Below are 20,841 nucleotides of genomic sequence, written 5' to 3'. Positions count from 1 at the left end.
ACTTGAAAAAAGATAAGTGTGTGTAATTCCTTTTCTTTTTTTCCATTAGTGCATTCATCGTGATTTGGCTGCGCGTAATATTCTGCTATCTGAGAATAACGTTGTAAAGATCTGTGACTTCGGACTCGCCAGAGACATCTACAAAGACCCAGATTATGTGAGAAAAGGAGATGTAAGTGGTTCATTATTAGTTATTATTCACAGCTGTCTTGTACTTACTGTGTTAAAGAATGAAATGCTCCAAAGTGAGATAAAGCACTAAATTCTGTCTTATTATCTCAACAATTGTGCACAGGCCAGACTGCCCCTCAAGTGGATGGCACCTGAGGCCATTTTCGACAAGATCTACACAACTCAGAGTGACGTTTGGTCCTTCGGTGTTCTCATGTGGGAGATCTTCTCTCTGGGTACGTTTCTTTCTTTAAGGCTACATTTTACAGATTCTGAATACAGGCTTGCCACACAATGCTACAACATTGAAATCATACACCAACCAACCCACAGGCAACCAGCCTGCTGGATAATGTGACATTTTGGCTTGATTTAGGGACTGCAGGCCTCCCCAGAGGGGGATGTTGTTGGCATTGTGCAAGAAAGCAGAAGCACAAAGGTGCATGTTAGGCTGAAAACAAACCATGGTCAACTCTCTAATGGTCAGTTTCAAAAAACTTCAGCTCACTATTTTGTTCATTTACTTACTTTTTAAGTGTCACATAACACGATTGAAAAAATTGAAAAGAGGTTTTTTATTGTTGAACGTATAAAAGCAAAATACCTCTCTGGTCAGTGTTACGTCTTACACTACGTTAACTCTTTCTTCTTTGACTTGAAGTGTTGCATTGAGGATTATCCAGTGATAATGTTAACCAACAACACCACATATAGTCAACGTCTAACTTATTAACTAATAAAGATAAAAAGTGTGCCTTAAAATTTGCATCTCTGTAAAAAGTGATATTCACATTGATATTATAATACTATATTATTGATAATATTCCCTATTTTTAGCATCAGACTCATAAAGTCTGAGTTAAACACTGGTTTCTGTGCTCATATAGGTACAGTGAGAAAAGACCTCTAGCTTAATGGACTCGTTTGGTGCCCTCATCTATACAGCCTCACCAGATGTACTGGGTAATAGCCGTCTTCTCCCACTGTATAATTGTGCCTTTGGGACAAAGAGCCTGGACTTGCATTGTCCGTCTGGGGAAACTATTTTCCTGCCACAACATTAGTGCCTGAGTAAGCCTATTAGTACAGGCATGGGACATTAAAACAGGGACAACACCTTCTATTTAAGCGGTGTGTTTCTTCCCAGCTGGCAGCATAAACTCACAGTAACCAAGCAGCCAGATCAGTGTAAACGTGTGTTCCTGCTGTGAGGAACTGCAGCCCTTAACTTACCATTGTGCGTCTGTCCATGATTGCCTGTGCACCGAGACACAGAGCTCACAACATGTCTCTATAGTGAGACCTGACATGAAATATTGTATGTTCAGACATCACCAAGGGAAGCAGAGAAAACATAAAAGTAAATGTAAAGAAACAGAGATGTATGGCAGTGCTGCCCATTTGGACTGTGCTGCTTTTGACCCAGTGCCATTTGGTGTTCTTACCAACTGCAGCTGAAAAAAAAGTGTGTCAAATTGTATGTGTTTTTAAGCTCAAAGCGCACTGACGTCAGGATGACACCTTTTGTCTTCCCTGCTCTTTCCTCCTCTCCTTTCCTCTTGACACATTCTCACCACATTTTCCTTTAAACAAACACTTACACATCTGGGTGGTGTTAGCTGGGCCTCAGAAAAATAAATCAGGAAACATGGATACAAATACGGCCGAGAAAAATGGCAAAGAAGTGAGGTCTGCAACCTGATCAGGTTTGGAGGTCAAACCTGGGTAACCCAAGTGTGTTTTTTACATCACACTTGGTGAACCGAAATGTGTCAGTTCCATTTTGTGGGTTCAAATATCCAGCTTGTTAGTATAGTGTTGATGCCAAAAAGTGTACCAGGCTAATGTAGGGGTTGCAGTACACTTTGCCCACCGGAGTCTGTGGGTCCCGATAAATCTTTAAAAAAATGATATATATTATATTGCACAAAGGGGTTTCAACAAACAAATGTAATATTTAATGAGTCAGAAATGTCAATTACATGCTAGAATTATTTCCCAAAACCAACAAAACTGGATATTGGAGAATAATGTTTAATGTTTTCATAGAATAGGGTTTGGCTCTGCATCAACATGTACTGTTAACATTACTGTTATGTTTTACCCGTTTGAGTGTCGAGAGATACATTTTTATGTGCAATATTAGAGCAACACTCTTCTGTTAAGGAACTTTAATGTTCCCAAAAGGAATTTAAAGTTGAATTTCATGATGATTATAAATCTAAATGAGGAATATAACTTGTTTCTCTCCTGCCTAATAGCAGCATATTTGACCAAAGCAGCTTCACACTATGTGTGTAACCTTTTTATACACAACAAAACCCTTCTCTTCCTCCTCACAGGCGCGTCCCCATACCCAGGCGTCCAGATTGATGAAGAATTTTGCTGCCGACTGAAAGAGGGGACTAGGATGAGAGCACCTGACTACGCTTCCTCTGAAATGTCAGTAAACATCAAAAGAAACCAAAAACCATGATGTTCACTGTCCAGACTGAACGTACTAATTATTTAGGATTTCAAACATTTTATATGTTCTTGGTAAAGACAAGTTACTCAACTATCATTTTACTTTTTTATCCAGATAATGCAGTCAGCTCCACCAGCTGCATTTTCTGCTCACAAGGGTCACAAGTAAAAAGCCTCCCATATCAATACACCACTAAGAGGAAGCATTGTTTCCTTCTGCCTCTGCACCATTAGGTCAGGGGTTCCTGATAAGAATCATGGGTAATCCTGCTCTGTGTGTAATGTTTGGAAGTAACGTTAGCTTCTGATTAGCAGTGCAGCTTGGAGCTCTGAAGCACTTTCTGACTGACAGTCGCGCAAATGTAACTGAGCACCACATATAAATGGCAGGTCTGGAGCCCTTTCCCTTCCAGTGAGGAGAAGGTGGAGGGTTCTGCTGGAGATAAATATCTGTGGGAAACCACAGAGTCCTCTTCTTTGGTGTTGCTGTTGTCAGTCAGTGATGCAGCCAGTCTGACTTTTTTTAGTATTGCCATTCTTGTGTTCAATGTGCAACTGATCTAGAACCCAGCAGTCAGATTTTCACCCTAACATGTGTGCATACGTTGTGTCTGGTTTCAATTTAAAACGACTCGTATGCTTAAACTTCACAAACATTATTTATTTTGAAAGCATAATGTTGCACTCCTCCTTAACAATGATGTTGTATCAAAGGGTTTGAATTTTTAAAACATCTCATGCCAAGTAAAACTAAACTAAATGAATTTATCAGCTACACTTAGGAGACAGTGATTGGAAATGATAAACAAAATTTAATCCAGACTGTAGATTTCAGTCAGATCTGTAGGTGCAGACCTGCTGGGGCCACGGAGCTCTTGTACTTTTCATCTCAGTTCAGACAGGCCATTGGCGAAAATAGACCCGCCAGATCACATATTTTGCATTCTTACAGCTGCAAGGCCTGCCTTTATTTAAAGCCAAGATAAAACCTGCTTATATAAGTTTAAACGGGCGCACAGCACTTCACTCAAAAGTCAGGAAGGTGAATTGTGCTGATCCCCTCAGGAGTTCTGCAGTTGATCACAGGCCTTCCAAAGCCCAGGTTACGACACCACAACCCTCATCTCAAACCATGGAGTACGAGAATGACATAAAAAAGTTGTGCCACTGCTGATTCATCAGGAATGTTGTTTGCGCCTGTTAACTCGATCTCCTGTCCTACACACAGCAAAAGAATTCTGCTACACAGGATGCTAATTTCCCCTCGTTTCACAGTTGCCGGACAGATCAGCTCAGTTCTGCAGAATCTTTCCCCTTCAGTAACCGCACGTTCCCTCAAGACCCAAATCATCTGGGGCTCCGCTATTCATTCTCATTATTGAGTAGGCAGGAAGTGTGGGTTAGTTTGTGTAGCCATACAATGTGTCTACTTCCTCCTCAATGATATGCAGTGAGACATCCTGCCACTGTTATGAGGGCTACCACCTGGACGAATATACTCCACATTTATTAAAGCTGCCATCACTAAGAGGAGAAAACATGCAAACACACATGAAGAAGAGAAAGAGCCCCATGGTTTCTCCAGGTCCTCAAGCCTGAGATTGACTATATATGATGTCAGAGGGGAATCATGAAAACTGAAGATCTCTGGATCCCGATCAGTAACATGCTGTGAGCGTAATTTAAACAGCAGCTGTGGTGTTCTGTTTCTGAATTCCTTCATGAAACAACATAGGCCACTCTGATGTAGTCTTACATAGACGTTCAGAGACACTGACAGCTTGTTAGAGACTTGAGCAGGACTGTGGTCTTCACACCCAGGACGAAGAAAGAGTTAGATGCAGTCCCAGAGGCTCAGGATTACCGCCACATTGAGAACAGCATATGTACAAGTGCTCTAGATGATGGCTGATTTAGAGGCAGACCAGATGTGGCTACTCAGTGCAGACAGGTTTGTTTATTTAAGATGAAAAGACAAAGGGACCACCTCTGAAGGTGTTGAATGTTTTTGCACACATTTTGTTACATTTTACAATACATCAACTCAAATATACGGTGAGTTCTTGGCATTAGCATTTGGAATATTGCGTCCATCACAGTATGCTGAAGGTTTGCATGTGTGCATGCTTGGCGGTGCGTGTTCAGTGGTGTGTTCTTTACTCACAGATATCAGACCATGCTGGACTGCTGGCAGGGTCAGCCACAGGAGCGGCCGACCTTCACCGAGCTGGTGGAAAGGCTGGGAGACCTGCTTCAGGCCAGCGTGCAACAGGTATGATAAAGAAAAACGTATGTGGTACTACATGTTATAGAGGTCAAGTTTACAGTTTATTAGACAGAACAATTTTACTGTAGCAATATGTACTCACTGTGGCAATAGAGTCTGTTTTGTTCTATAGAATATGAATTATTATAAATAAAGGTCCAACGAAACAGCCCAAGTCAAGTGCTATTTGTTTGGGTATATCTTGTTTCCTGTAACATGGACCTAGGGAAGCTGCCACTGCAGTGCACACTGATTGGTCAGCTCTAATGGCCTGATCAGGCCATTAGAGGCATAACACATAACACTCTGGGCATAACACTTCAAGAAACTGTTATCAGAAATGAAGACAACACCACACAAGGGTTTGTAAAGGCAGAAAGGCTTGTCAGGATCTCTGCTGCTGCCTGCACCAACTTCAGCACAGTTATAGATTTATTAGCTGTGACATGGTCTCTTTGGATGTCTTTTGTGATTTGTGAATGTGTGTGTTTGCATAACTCGGATACCTTTTGACTGTAAATCTACTGTATTTGGGTTTTTTTTATTTAGGAGGGAAAGCACTACATACCCATCAACACAGCCTTGCTGGGGAAAGTGGGAGACCAGACTACAACCATACCATCAGAGGAGACACCCACACGACCCGTCTCCCACCTTGATTCAGGGAGCACATGGTAAGATTGGGTTCATCAGCTGATATGGTCTTATTTATCTAGTAACACATTTGATCGACTAAAGGGTTGGCACAATATTTTACACAGAAGTGATCCAGACTTCTCCACGTCACCACAGACACTCATGAATGATGAACTACTGCCTTAACTTTTAATCTATCTAAATTTATATTCATTTTTATTTTTGCGACCAAATTCCTGAGAATCTAATAAACATGACAGCACAGTTGCACAGAGCTGCTCGCTTGGCTGTAGACTCTTCGTCTTTTTGGCTCTAATCTGTCACCTTGAACTTGTTAAGGCACTGAAAGGAAATAAATCACCTTGTCTTACATACATGTAAACCAATCCTCTGACTGTTAAAGACACAGCTCAGAGTCTGTTTTGCAAAGGAAATGGCTAAATCATTTACCCATTCTGTTTGAAAAATATCCAAAACTATTATTGTTCCTGCAGCGGCTCAGACTAAACTCCATCAGGAGAACATTTAGGTCTGACCTGAGGACAATGAGAGACCTGATTGGCACGTGATAAGAAACGTACACACACTTGATGGGAGTTTTTCAGTATTGTGGCTCCTGTGAGGAATTTCCCCCCCCACCAAAAAAAGAACTATAGAGCAAGCTTCAAGATTTATGTCCACTTAGAATAATATTTGTTGAGCTCTTAGATTTTCACAGGTCCAGAGTGTTTATTAAAGAGGTGCTGAAAAGCAGTAATGACCGTCACCCCTTGAGTTGAGTTAAGCTGTCTTTTAAGCCTCTAAGTGATGAAAAGTAAAACAAACAAGGTGTGTTTTTAAAGTACAATGTCATAGATGCAATGTTGATCTAAGTGATTATGTTCCTGCAGTTTGGTTGCTGAACTTGACCTCGTTCACAGGTGTGTAAATTAAAAAGTCTGGAAACAGTAACCAAATTCTTAATCTTTAATTTATTTTTTGTTTGTATTTTCCCAGGAACATCAAGATCCGTCCCGCTAGTGTAAAAACCTTTGACGAGGTTACCATGGGGAACCAGACCAATGAGAACCACGGGGTGAGTCAGTCACTGTCAAACTAAAGCAGGAGCAGTCACTTAATATGCTCAATAACATCCTAAATAATATTTTTGTTTTGTGTAAGTTCAAAAAGAAGACCCGAATGCAGACAGGAAAAAAAAACAAGCAAGTCCAGCTGAATATATGATATTAGATTTAATAAAGCCACAAAAACAAAAAGTTTAAAGTACAAACTAAAGAGTCAAAAACTTAACTAAAACCAACATAATGAAAAACACAGGGAGTCCACAGAACAAACAGGAAATACAGGGAGCAACATAGAAACATCAGCGGAGGCAAACAGGGAGTTGCAACACAACAAGGGTAACAAGACACAGGTGAACACAGTCAGGGTGGGGCAGGTAATGGAGGGAACACAAGAGGAAGTAGAACAGGTAGGAAACATGCTTTTTCAAAATAAAACGGGAATCAAAACTAGAGAAACAGGGAAACCAAGAAAGCAAAACAATTATCATAACAATGTAAGTTCAGGAACTTGGAACCTGTGTTTTTATTGTTAAGCATGAAATGAAATTTATCTCTAGTGATAACTAAGTAAATCCCCTAGTTAACTGATCACAGATGGAGCCACTCTCACACCATGTATGTGAATATATAGAGATTCTAAGTGGAGGCAAGGAGAGACCAGATATGTTTTATGTGCACCTCTAAATCATATGTCTGTTTGTACCAGATTTCGTTGTATAAATCTAATTGTACAATGACAGTATTCTCTTCTATTAATTCTATTTACTGGTATTAATTGCTGTCCCTTTGTCTTCGCAGGGTCACTCAGACAGCGGGATGAGCCTCTCGTCCGACAACATGAAGACATTGATGCACCTTGAATCGTTGTCAAGCCGACCTCTGAGCATCATGGCCCTGGCGTACGTACCCTGTGCCACACAACACCCACTCATTAGCGACGAACACGACAAACACACTAGAAGAGGCTTCAAACCAAACCAGAAACAGACGCAGCTTAGAAACCTCCCTGCTGTGCTGGAATGTAGACGCTGTAACTGTCATACACACACCCACACACACAGTTTCTTCTGCCTTAAGAAGAATTCAGAGGCTAGTTTGCCCTTTTGTCTGAAGAAGCCATGTGTGAGGGACGGAAGCACAAAGGAAAAGTGGGGTGGGAAAAAGCTTGAAGGTGACAAACTGAAGGACTGGCCACAAAGGCAGAGTGCGGTTTGGCTGTTTTAAAGAGAACACACTAAAAGCTCTTTGTTTTCCTGAATGAGATACCTCCCAGACTGATTGAACTCATGAGTCATGGCTGTCTGCTGAGGTATACTGCAAAGCTAAGCAACAAATACACATGAGCTCAAACGCAGTCACGTAGACAGAGTCTTTACTCCAAAACTCTGTGGATCATATGATTACTTAAAGATGTGAAGTATATAAAACTCTTGAAGAGGGAAAAATGAGACAATATGTTCTCACTTTAGAGGTTATTTGAGGGGAAAACTCAAATATGAGAGAGATTGCTGTAAATCTTGTTCTTATGAGAGTCTCCCCTGGTGTCATGTGAAGTTTATAGCAGCTCAGTGGCAGGGTTAATTTACTGGGTCAAACCTCTGAACTCAATAATTGCATGTTAAACCTTTTCTCATTATTCTGCTGCTCCCTGCACAGTGGCGACTCTTAATGCTCTTTCTAAGAGTAGTGGCGAACATGTAGAGGATTTAAAGGAGGAACAGCAGTAGACTGTTCTGAAGCATATCTTCCAAATATCTATCGACAAGAGAACACCCAAAGTTGTGACATAATATGGGACTTATGAATTATTAAGAGTGTCTCCCTCTGAAGTACTGTCATTAATTTACAGCTCACCAGACACAAAACACACTCCCACTCAAAGATCTAAAAAACACACACTCCAGGTTACAGGCCTGTTCATCCCATCAGGGCCGCGGCGTGGGAGAGAGGATCAGCACAGGCATCCAGAGAATGATCTATATTTTAAGGGGAGGACTTCCTTGCCAGGCAACCACTCAGTCACTGTCACCTTTGAACTTAGGAGGGTTTACAAGGGCCTCCCCCTGCTGTAGTTCTTTTGTACTGCAGTCCACCTGATGCTCCCCAGGCCTATTCACTCCTCGAGCGTCTCTGTCAACTTTTTGATTAGTGCTTTTTGGAAGTTGCCTCAGCATGATGTGTGAGAAGACAAGACTGCAGGAAGCATTTAACAAAAAAATTAGTGCTGATTTCTACTAGTACATTGCAGAGAAGAAGGGATTTTTACCCTGACTCACTTCCCGTGCCTCAGCCTATGCTCTCAACACAGCACTGTGCACTTGTTTACTATTAAAGAGAGCAGGTACTTTGTTCATCAGCACAACATTCCAGCACAACAGTGTCACTTCACCCCGCTGGGCACTGACCCTTTAGCCCCCAACAGAGGAGCTCTGGAAACCCTTAGCAACACGCCAGACAATAAGAGGCAATTACTCATATTCTGGGCATCAAATGAAGCAGAAAGAGCTCAGGATGATTAATTATATAATGCAAGAATGTAGGGGGGATTGTACAACTTCACAAGGGACAAAGGATGTCAGAGACAGCCCTCTGTTGTGAGAGCAATCAAGTCAGGTTATCATGAAGAAAAACAAACATGTTTGGCGGTGTCAAACAGCTTACCTGGGTGAACCGGGACCCCATGATCTGAGGCTGTTGTCCTCACTGCAGCAGACCAGATTCAGCTCCAACCTACAAGCCTTTACTACATGTCATTGCCCTGTTTCTAGCCCTAAAGCCTCCTTTCTCTCTGCACTGACAGCTCTCAATTCTAGGCAAAAAGGTCCAAAATATCTTTGAGAAACTGGCTTGTGTCTCCTTATGGCACCAGTTTCCACCCAGATTATCTGTTTTTCCTGCAGTGAAAATTATAGATATTAATACATGCTATCTGTGATTTGTTGTGTCACGTTTGTTTTTCAGTGTTTTTGCAATTAGAATAGTGTTTATTGTACTGGCCTGATGGTGACTTGGTGATTTCATTTGTATCTCTGTGTGTTTTCAGGATGAAGGCGGTGAGTAAGAGTAAAGAGTCTGTGCTGACTGACACAGAAAAGGAGAAGTACCCACCCACAGTCCCCCCGTTAGACTTCAGCCTGGATGACTCAGCTCTGGATGCCGGGCTAGAGTGTCACAGCCCGCCACCCGACTACAACTATGTGGTGCGCTACTCCACCCCTCCTGTGTAGCCTCCTGTTTTTCTGCCCCCGGAGGATCTGAGACTTACAGCCTCTGCTTTGTTCTCCTCTGTTATGACTCTTATTGTTATGACCGGATTGTTCTGTAGCATTTTAGAGGGACTCCCTCCTTTTTCAGGACACTCATGAATCACCTCAACTGCATCTTCCAGAGCACCTGCCATGCAACTTAAGGAGCCCTGTCAATTCCTTTCCAGTTTCAGACAAGTTATGCTGCTGGTTTGATCCACGTTCACTGTGATGTGTCAAACAGCTGAAAACAGGCTCAGGTATTTCTTGAACTGCTGTGAAACAAAACTGCAATCATTCCAGCATTTAACACAGATCCCGAAGAAAAAAGTCTTCCAAACTTTCATTTTATTGACAACTGGGAGGTAATTTGATGATTATATATAAAAATTGAGGTTATTGCTCCTGTAAGGTCATACAAATTCAGCTCAGGTTGTCCCAGAGTGACAGAGAGGAGAGGAGAACTCTGGATTGGATGGATATTTTTTAAGCTCTCCTACACTTTTGGAAAACGACAAGTTAATGGAGGAAACAGGGTGGAGCTGAGAGTAAGAACAGACAGCTTCAGATTCAACAACCTGACCGTGAAAGCATTTAAATGACGAGTTACTGTACACATAGACTCCTCCTGAAGTGTTTCTGTTCAGATGTCACGTTTGTGTAATTTCTTGTGTACAGATTTAGTTAGAAAGACTTCATAGGAACAGTTTTATCAGAAAACACTAGTGAAATATATTTATATAGACTGTAAACACTGTCACTTAGTAACGCAGCCCTGTTCATTTAGATCCATATTTAAAGCTAACCAAAGCACCAGTCTTCCTCACATCAACACATAACATCCAGACACACATATGCTGTTTGCACCGCTGTATTCACTGAGAGTAAAGCTGAAGCAGAAACAGGTGTGGGATCTCCTCCATCCTCCTTCATGAGGTGAAGCTTGCAGTGCAGGCTGTACATGTGTGTGTGGAGTGAAAGTACTGTAGACCAAACCCTTCAGTTACTCTGTTTGAACATGCACACACCATGAAGAAATGCAGCTAGCTTTCTGTTCATTGACCACTAAAGTAACAGTGTTTGAGAGCAAAGTGGACTTTTTTCTGAATGATATGATGTGATCAGATTTGTTTAAGAGGAGAAGAGGTAATTATGCACTGACTTTATATCAAGTATGTATTTTTTCTTATATTTTAAAGGTGTATCATTATGAGTTAATGTTGAGGGTCACGTGTTACAAAGATTTTATTTTTGTTTTTATTTAACTATCAGTAGCAAGCTACATAGTAGGGAACTAACACTTGCAGTATTTGTTGTATTATTTTTGCCAGCCTAACATCACCACAGTTCATTTAACAGATTATTTTTGCGTATTATAAATCTTCCAAGCTTCATACTAATGGTTCAGCTCCTCCTACATGGTTAACATAGTGTAACAAGTTAGTTTCAATGAAAGTGATGTTCCCCCACACTGTTAACTGAGCGTATTAAGTAAATAAATTAATAAAGATATATATATATTTATACGTTACATATGTATTCTCGACTCATATTTGCCTGTACATTCATTATAGTCGGGCTGCACTCTGCAGCGTGGCTGCAGGAGGGTGACTCCTGAAGCTTGGTTGAACCTCTGTGTTTTCCTGTAGCGCCACCTTGAGGTTAGTTCTGTGATGAAAGGTTAACTGTACAGCTTACCTTGCAGTCTGCTGCACACAGTTGCCCTCTTTGTGAACTTACCTCACAAAGCTGCTAGCGTGGCTCGGTGTCATCAGAGGTTGTTATTGTTTTGTTAAAAATATTGTGCTGAAAATGTCTCAAGTCATCTTGAAGCCTCGCTGAGCTGTGCACATTTCTGGGTGGAGCTGTGATCCGACAAAATTTATGGCTTCATGCCTTCTATAAGACCAAAACATACAATGGATCCAGATGTGGACCAAAGGCTGAGTCCAGTGCCACATATATCTACTCAGTATTCTGCTATATGCACAAGCACATTAAATATATACTTGTAATTACCTGAATAATGTTTGGACAGAGAGTCTGCTACGTTTTTAGTTCCCATCCTGTGAGTCAGATTCCCATGATAACTACCAAGGTTATAAAATCCCTGGATTCATTGTTGGTTTTTATTTTCTTCATCAGTCACTCTGATTCAAATGCTCACAAAAGCTTTAAGGAGTGAAGCAAACTTTGCATCAGTTTAAGGAGTCTGAGTTACTGTGAGCCACGGGATGCATCGTGCTGTCAGCATGGAGTGATTTTCTCTTTCACCTGGAGGGTTTTACAGATCCAAAGAAAAATGATTCATTATTTTACAGTAAAAAGAACACATCTCATGAATGCTCACATTTCCCCTCAGTGTTGGCACAACCAAGTGTGTGTGACCAGGCCTCTGGTTATTCTCAACTCTGATCCTGTTGATTCACTTTATCAAATTCTTCTTATTTATTCCCACTGGAGTTTCCAAACTTTGTACTGTATGTTAGATCAGAGCATGCCACCGAGCTCTTTGGACCGTGTGAGACTCACTTCCTCACCGGGACAAGGTGTCGGCAGCCTGTCTGTTCACCGGGACAATGCCCCTCTGAGCAGGAAAGGAAGAAACTCTTAATCATCCTGGTCACGACCGGCGGACGCCACAACACACCGGGCTTCCTATGGGAGCCCCAGGTTACTGGGTGTGTCCACAGTTGGGGGGGGGGGGTGGGAGGACAACAACACACACAGGACCGAACCCTTGACTGTCTCTGCTGGTCCTCAGAGGAATGTTTACAGTAATGTTCACAACCTCTGTGCGCTATTTCCAGCATAAGAGATACAAACAAACAAGGGAAGGATGTTGGAGGGTGGGGGGTGGGGGTGGGGGGGTTGCTGTCATGTTTCTGTGTATCTTTGCTCACACAGTGTTTTTCCATATAGGCACAGGTAAGGTCCTGCCACAGTTAACCCAAATTCTGGTATTTGTGCAGCTTAGATAACAAAATGTGATGTATATGTGGAACTGACATGTCCAGAAAAGACCTGTGACCTGCATTTTATCTGCTGATGAAACCAAATGAGGACAGAACGCTGCACTGCAAAGACAGAGCACAAAGAATGAAAATCCCAACAGTCAAAACCAGCACTAAATCATACCATGTATGCACGGGAATAACCTCCTTCACAGAATACATCTACTCAAATCAAATGTTTTTTTCTGACAACAACAAACAAATATTAATTCTTTTGGCACATAATAACAATACAGAGTTTAGTGTCATACTGCAAATTGTAATAATGTGGTCTAGATAACTTCCTATCATTGTTCTGTAGCTACAAGTTTCACAGATGAAACACACAAGAGTGTAAATCTCTCATGCCGGAGCAGGATATGAGTCCAGATGGAATGTGGAAAATAATGCAAAATAGTTTTGGCTCAAACTTCACTCCTGTAAGACCAAACTGTTGGAAGTCTGTCTTTAATGATATTTTATTCGCAGTCTGTGCCACATATGACCCTCAGATCACTGTCAGGCAGAGCTCCTCTTTCAGAAACCGTTTAAAGTTTCAGTTTGTATCACATCCACTGTGTGACCTGTTTTTGTTTCCTTCATTTAACAATTACAATTATGAACCTTGCTCCTTCCCCCTCCTTCCTTCACCACATCCAAGAGCCTCTTCCTAAAGAAAAGAAAGGAGCAGCAAAACACTCCATTAATCACCCCAAAAAGATGCCATGTTGAATGAATTCAGGGAAACTGTGCCAAAATAACATGCAGCTTGAAATCCTATCATACAGTGATGTGAGGCCACTGACAATCATGCCAAAAAAAGGTTAACCCCCTCCCCATATAAACAGCCACACAATGCTATTCCCAGACCCCTGCCTAAGAAGGTGAATGGTGGGTCGGCCACATTCACGCCTCTCACCTAAAAGCAGAACAATGAGCCGGATGCTGTCCCCCTTAAAACACCTCTAACTATAGTCTACCTTTAACAAGCAGACACACATGTACACAACGGCTATATAAAGAGCTGCTGTGGAAGAGACAAACAAACAAACATCGGCTGCAGGTTCATGTATTAGCATAACGTGAAGCTGAAGGAGATGATGGACAGGGAGTGATGCAAAAAATGATTGCAAAAACATTCCTGGCTGTAGGAAGTGGTTGACTCAAGTTTATTGATAGGAGCTGAGGGCATGGTGGGCAGAGATAACTGCATGGATGGCAGAGGAGAGGAGAGGAGTGGCCGGCTGTCCTGTCCATGCATGTTTTGGCCCAGAGGGAAATGGGGACCCAACACAGAACCCTGGGGTACTTTACACAAAAAAGGAAACATTATTGAGAAGGTGGCTTCACAGATAATACATCTAGAGTTACATCACTGATGAGAGCACTGATACAAAAATGTTATTGATGTTTGATCATGTCAGTCTGGATCAACAGCTAAAAAGAAAATGAAAAAAGTGCCACCATACATTTACAAACTGCTCAGTGCAGCAAACAATCTGAAGTTCAGAAAAAAACAAAAACGCCTCCACAGAGCAGCAGGGTGACTCAGAGGAAGCATCAGGAAAAAAAGAAAAAGGACTGACACCACAAACATGCATCTGACTCCCAAAATATCCACATCATGTTCACATTAATTACACCAAGGTGGTGGCAGCATTTTTCCCAGGCCTTCCTGGTGTAAGAGGACTCTATAAACCCACCAACTCCTGCCAGGGACTGGAACAATGCAGAAGCAGTGAGGGAGGACTGTGAATTCACAACAAGACTTACAGTATGAAGCTCTGTGCTCCTTCACTGGAAAATAAGATTCAAATGTATTGTCTATCTCCTGAGTGAAGTAAATATTGTGCATTGTTCCATCTTTTAAATAAATTCAAATTTAGACCGCACAAGCATTTTTTTATGCAGTAACTTTTTTTTAAGAGCTCCAGTAAAAAAAAACCTTCACAGCTAACCACATAAATTCATCAATAACATGCTGTAAATAGTAACTAACACAGCAACCCTCAGCTGAACACAGAGAAAAAGATGCCACAGAGCAGCATGGTGGCCAGAAGAGGCATCAGAACTGCACGGAACAGGGATTAACACCACAGAAATCACACCATGTGCATGTTATTCACACTAATGTGGTGGCAGCATGTATACATTTGCATTAAAAATGTAGTGTCACTTTGTGTTTTTATTTCTGTTGGGAATAGGAGTGTTCTTGTTTGTTTTTGTGTTGGAATAAACAAAAAAACACTTCAGCATCAATACACAGACCAACAAAACATGTTGAAGAACACAGTTATGAGATACTTCCCCATTAGTTTCACTGTTTGTTACAGTAAGCTTTCTGACGCTACAAATGTATACAGTTACTAGCTGCACTGTAACAATAAATCTCAACATAATCTCTTCGTTCCTACTTGTTGGAATAATCTGTTACTGTGATGTCATAACACCCTGTAAATGACCTGTCTGCAGATCCTTTTGATCTCTGAGCGGTGAACATCTGTGATCTCAGCTTGTAAAGAAGCACATTTTCACAATACTGCAAACACATTTGTGTTGAACATATTAACCAGAAATCCTCCTGCTGGACAGATGTTTTACATTACAAATGACAAACTCAATGATGGTTCAACCGAACTAAAAATAGCAGCAGATGTTTCACCTCCCTCCCTGCAGAGAAGCACAGTGGCCACTTCAGTGAATTCCTGAGCTGCTTCACCACCCGACTGTCATTGATCTTTGACTCTGTGCTGAGCTCAGGGAAACATGAGGCCTCTGTTGCTTTGTGTGTTATGTGTTTGTTTGTTTATTTTGCACATACACAAATGCAACATATACATCCAACGTATACAGACACAAAAAAGTGTCATCAAACAAGAAGCAACACATTTTTACAACTTTTAGGTGGTAAAAAATACTAACACAACTATTTTAAATTTTACAAGTCCTGCAAGAAAAATCTTAGATCCATACAGAAACAGCAGGAACACCTCAGCTTAAAACTGTTCCTTTAAATTTGAACATTTATTGAAATTTAACCATGTTGGCAGTTTAACTCACTTCTGCTGTTTGCAATAGGTCAGAAGATAAAAAGCTGCTTTAACCTTTAACAGTGTGTTTTGTATTGAGAGGCTTGTACTGTTATCAAATGTGTCAGTGTAATGTAATAAATGTTAATGGAGATGACAGTGAGGTGTTTCCAGCTAAAATGTATTGGAGTTCAGTCTGTGTGTGTTTTAAGTAAAGAAGCTCCCTCAGTGACCAGCAGCTCACTGTTTTTCTTCTCTAGGAAGTCTGGACATGCACGATAAGTAACTCGATTGCGCCATCTAATGAAAATGTTTAATTTGTGCACAGAGTATTTATGCACCAACATCTAAAAAAAGACTTTGCTGCTCACACTATTGAATGACAACAGTGAGGGGAAATCCAGCTCAAGCTGTGCTCAGTTTAATCTGTCACTCTGAACAAGTCAGGTCCAGTTTTTAGTTTTTAGCTTTTAGATTTGTCAAAATACAGGTTTCGCAGACTTATTGACTCAATAAATATCACCTGATAACATGATGTAATGTTGAGTTTCCCCTCAGGATGTTACTGAAACAGAAAGAGAAGCAGCAGATGTGACAAAAATAGAAGAAGATAAACATCTGTCTTCAAGATACTTCCATTCCATGCCGTGTTGTTGTAAAGGAGCATCATTTATAACAGAAGGTGAACTGTCCAATAATGACAGCCTAACCATTTCAAAGTGAGAACAGTGGATCAAAGGAGCATTGGAGCAGCAGCTGATCATGGTGCAGCCACACACCGGCCTGTGCAACATGACACGATGATGTGCAGTAGATTATTGAAGACTGTTTGTTGGTGGAGGATGCCCTCTTGAGGTCAATATTCTGGAGTGTCTGCAGTGTCTGCAGTTCTGCTTAAATCCACAAGAGGGCACCAGTAGGTCTGAATATCATCTGTTGCCATTTGAAAGTACAGATACAGTATGGAGCAAAGTGGAGTAAATACAGCTCATTACACTGATGTAGTGCAGTGGCTGACTGACAAGAAGTGGGATGAAAGGTAGTCAGTATTTTCCCCAGAAATGGCCTGAACCAGTTTTGCTGGTCTATCTATCTATCTATCTATCTATCTATCTATCTATCTATCTATCTATCTATCTATCTATCTATCTATCTATCTATCTATCTATCTATCTATCTATCTATCTATCTATCTATCTATCTCAGCTTCCAATAAAGTCACAGACTCAGAGAAATAAATCCACTGTAATGTCGGTGCGGTGACTGATGTGTCACAGGCCGCTGTTTGTCTCAGAGGGGGTTGTTGGAGTTTCCTTGTAACCGGAATTAGCTGTGAAGTGCGACCTTGAGGTGTGAACACGGAATACGAAAGGTCCGGCTTGCTTCAAGAAAGTCTCTCATACTTTGCACCTCGTTTGCAAGTGAATATCTTAACAAATACATCGGGATTTACGTGTGAAGCGTGGTCAAAAGATGCTTGATTCCCACAGTAACACTGTTTGAATCTACATAAAGTGCAAGCATGTCTTTATCCTCTTTGGTTTTATTTTGAAGGATTTAACTCCACAGATAATTTTAAAACTATATTCTGACATAGTAGTAGTAGTAGTTTCGTTGTAATTTCAGCTATATTTCAACTAATCACCACTAGAAAGTGATTTATCCTAACAACTGGTGCATAATAAAATACAGTCTCTGTGCGTAATTACGCGCAGCCTTTTTTTATTTGATGCATTTGTGGCCTCGGTTTATTGCCGCTTCGTGCAGCATGTGCAGCCGATAGGCCCTGGTGTTAATTTATTCATGAAGCTGAGAACTCAGGTTCATGATAGGCCCACTGTCAGGTGATGACGCCCTACAGGACAGGCGCAAGGAGACAGCTGGGCCGGCAGCGCCGGTCACTCTCATTTGGATGCAAATCTACGAGAGTTGAGGAGTTGACTGACGTCAGGCAAAGCCTTAGTAAACCCTTAGCTTCTTGTCAACAGAGACACAACATGTGAGAGTGGAAACAGGCTGGAAGTACGTCGCATTTCACTTTGGGAACCCATTTGGACTATAAACAGTAAAAGGATTGTTTTTACCAGTTGCAGAGCAACAATGTCGCCTTGAGAAAGGCCACATCACCTCTTCGCTGCTTTAACTGTATTATATATATTATTATTTTTTATTTTTTTACAAATCATGTATGTGGGATATCTACTGGATAAAGAAAGCGGCATGTATCACCAAGGGACAGTAAGAAGATCAGGCATCAATCTGCCTCCACAGAACTTTGTTTCCACACCACAGTACCCCGACTTTACTGGATACCATCATGTGCCAAACATGGATACGCACACACAGTCTGCGGGGAGTTGGGGGCCTTCATATGGCGCCCCACGAGAGGACTGGGGTGCGTACAGTCTGGGACCCCCTAATACTATTCCTACACCCATGAACAACTCCTCTCCTGGACAGGTTCCTTACTGTTCCTCTGAGTACAGTCATATGCATCCTCCGGGATCTGCGGTGTTACAGCCACCACCGGACAACGTTACTGTCGCACAACTGTCTCCTGAGAGGGAAAGACGCAACTCATTCCAGTGGATGAACAAAACTGCTCAGTCATCTTCTACAGGTGAGATCCTCAGACTGAAAATTGAAATGATGTGATTTCTAACCAAAGAAAGCTGTCCCGTTGTTTTGAGTCAAAGGCATTTTTACGCGTCTGATTCTGGATTTTACGCACACATCAGCAGCTACGTGTCACTTCATATAAATGTTCCAATCAAATATTGAACTAAAACATGCTTAAATTAACTGTTGGGAAATCGTCAAACTTAAAAACACCAAAAGAACTCGAAAAAAGTAGAAATAGAAATAGAAACGTCTGGTCCATGAATACATGATAACAGAATGTTGTCAGGATTAGAACATCAATATGTTTATCCTTTAGAAAACACAATAATAATACTAATAATATTAATAATAATATATGGCAGCAGGAATGATCTCTCGCACCTGTTCCACTATTTTTCTATATCTCATAGCTGTGGATGGACTGAGGGCCTGCAGCTCGGCTCTCTTTTTTTTTTTTTTAAATAAAAGGTGTGAGGAGTCGGCGCCAGGCCCAGTTGTGATGTTAATGTCATTATTCCTGGAGATGAGAGGTTTACTTCCCTGTTACATTGTTTGGTGTTTTGAGTGTTATCCGTCATATCCAGGCAGAGGCCTTTGCTTTTCAACACCTCGTCACTTTGATATGCACCAACCTCCCTTCCTCTCCGAGAGTTATATGGCCGGAAAGAGTGACGGTTCTCACGGCTAACATCTTAAACACGGAGCATTACATGTACACATTTTACAGCAGTGTGAGGTAAACATCGAATATAGAATGTTTCTCCATTTGCGCTAATGAATGAGCTGCATGTTTTTTCTAACATGTTCAGGCTCTCACAGAACAATCTGGCCTGTAAATGTGTAAAACAAATCTCAAATACCCTCCATGCTGTCTGTAGGTATTTTACAGAGGAGTCTAAAATTCACAGTTTCTGCTACAGATATGATCTTATCTCCAGTGTTTCTATTCAGCTGCTCAGTGGAGGATCTGACTCGTGGTTGTTTGAAATTCACCGAGCTACAGCTGTCATCAAAGAAAGATCAAAAAGCTCAATTTGCGTATCTGTGGAAAACTCACAGAGATGTGTGTTTTAGACGCAGCTAATAAAGATCCCGTGTGCAGATAGGCCGCTCCTGGCCTGCAGCCTGCTCTGCGCGAATCTTCCTGTTCTTCCAGCTGCTAAATAAAGACAAACACAAATCTTAATGATGTTATTTCTCATCTTCACAGGGAAAACAAGAACGAAGGAGAAATACAGGGTAGTGTACACAGACCACCAGAGACTGGAGCTGGAGAAAGAGTTTCATTTCAACAGATACATCACCATCAGGAGGAAATCTGAACTGGCGATCAACCTCGGGTTGTCGGAAAGACAGGTATGTCCACGAACACGTCAATTCTTCTTCTTCTTCTTCTTCTTATTATTATTATTATTATTATTATTACATGGATACATGGGTAGATTGAGCACATTTTAATATCTATATATTCAGGCCATTTCGTTTTTTTCTAAACAAAATGAAATGGGAAATCCATGAACAATAATTCTATTATTTATTTTATTTTGTTTATAATGTGTTTTAGGCAAACTATACCTCAAAAAGAGAACAAATAATAGAGCAACACACCTGAATTTTCAGACTTTTTCCCCCCTGTGGAGGTCTATGTGAGGTCACAGACTTTCCATCTTTATTTAATTTTGTAAATCTCTGCAGATTGTAGGCCTGTCTATATGACCCATTTGTTAATAATTTATTTATTTATTAATAAAGCTAGCAGGGAAATGAAAAAATGAAAAAAAGTGGCTGCTGGAACATATTGATTAATTTTTGTGTGTGTGTGTGTTTTTTTTAGGTTAAAATATGGTTCCAGAACCGCAGAGCTAAAGAGAGGAAGCTGATCAAGAAGAAACTGGGTCAGTCTGACGGCAGCGGCGGCTCGGTTCACAGTGACCCGGGCTCGGTGAGTCCACTGCCGGTGCCGGGGTCTCTCAGTCCCACAGACATCCACGGCTCTCTGTACCCTCCTCAGGGAATGAACACCTTGCCATCTATCAGGAATATACAGCAAGTGACTGTGAATCAGTAGAACCGTTCACCCCGTGGACCATCTCACATAACTGAGCACTCGGACACGCTGACGGGACACTTGATAGGCAGCCAGAGGATCTGAACTCACGTCCTGACGCACAAAGCTGCGGACAGATATTTGATTTATAGCAAAGACTTGCTGGAGGCTCTTGAAATATTGCTTTTTATAGAATAGTTCTAATAACGTGGAGATTACACAACGAGAAATAATCGACGTGTTTCAAAGCTTTAAATTGTTTGTGAGTTAATAAGATATAAATATCCTTTTTTGTATGTGAT

At 41.2% G+C, this 20,841-nt stretch overlaps 2 protein-coding genes across 2 annotated transcripts in view; both read left to right on the top strand.

Moving 5' to 3' along the window:
* kdrl (kinase insert domain receptor like) overlaps positions 1-11,379 on the top strand; it is a 32,717-nt gene extending 21,338 nt beyond the window's left edge. The window contains exons 23-30 of the mRNA XM_028415899.1: positions 50-172; positions 296-407; positions 2,514-2,613; positions 4,804-4,909; positions 5,453-5,577; positions 6,536-6,614; positions 7,402-7,502; positions 9,647-11,379. Coding sequence (XP_028271700.1) covers positions 50-172; positions 296-407; positions 2,514-2,613; positions 4,804-4,909; positions 5,453-5,577; positions 6,536-6,614; positions 7,402-7,502; positions 9,647-9,830 — 930 coding nt within the window. The 3' untranslated portion in view covers positions 9,831-11,379. The remainder of the gene's footprint in view (positions 1-49; positions 173-295; positions 408-2,513; positions 2,614-4,803; positions 4,910-5,452; positions 5,578-6,535; positions 6,615-7,401; positions 7,503-9,646) is intronic.
* Positions 11,380-18,051: 6,672 nt separating this feature from the next.
* On the top strand, positions 18,052-20,560 carry cdx4 (caudal type homeobox 4). Its single transcript, XM_028416662.1, has 3 exons — positions 18,052-18,490; positions 19,703-19,848; positions 20,327-20,560. The coding sequence occupies exons 1-3, from the start codon at positions 18,055-18,057 to the stop codon at positions 20,558-20,560; spliced, it is 816 nt and encodes a 271-aa protein (XP_028272463.1). The 5' UTR covers positions 18,052-18,054.
* Positions 20,561-20,841: the final 281 nt, after the last annotated feature.

The sequence above is a fragment of the Parambassis ranga genome, chromosome 10 (assembly GCF_900634625.1).
Source record: "Parambassis ranga chromosome 10, fParRan2.1, whole genome shotgun sequence".
Lineage (NCBI taxonomy): Eukaryota > Metazoa > Chordata > Actinopteri > Ambassidae > Parambassis > Parambassis ranga.
This window is presented reverse-complemented; position numbering and strand designations above follow the sequence as displayed.

Excerpts from the sequence above, each read along its gene's own strand:
- cdx4 (XM_028416662.1), top strand. The coding sequence starts at position 18,055 with ATGTATGTGGGATATCTACTGGATAAAGAAAGCGGCATGTATCACCAA. Across the intron at positions 18,491-19,702 it reads TGCTCAGTCATCTTCTACAG|GGAAAACAAGAACGAAGGAG; the intron begins GTGAGATCCTCA and ends TCATCTTCACAG. Across the intron at positions 19,849-20,326 it reads TCGGGTTGTCGGAAAGACAG|GTTAAAATATGGTTCCAGAA; the intron begins GTATGTCCACGA and ends TGTTTTTTTTAG.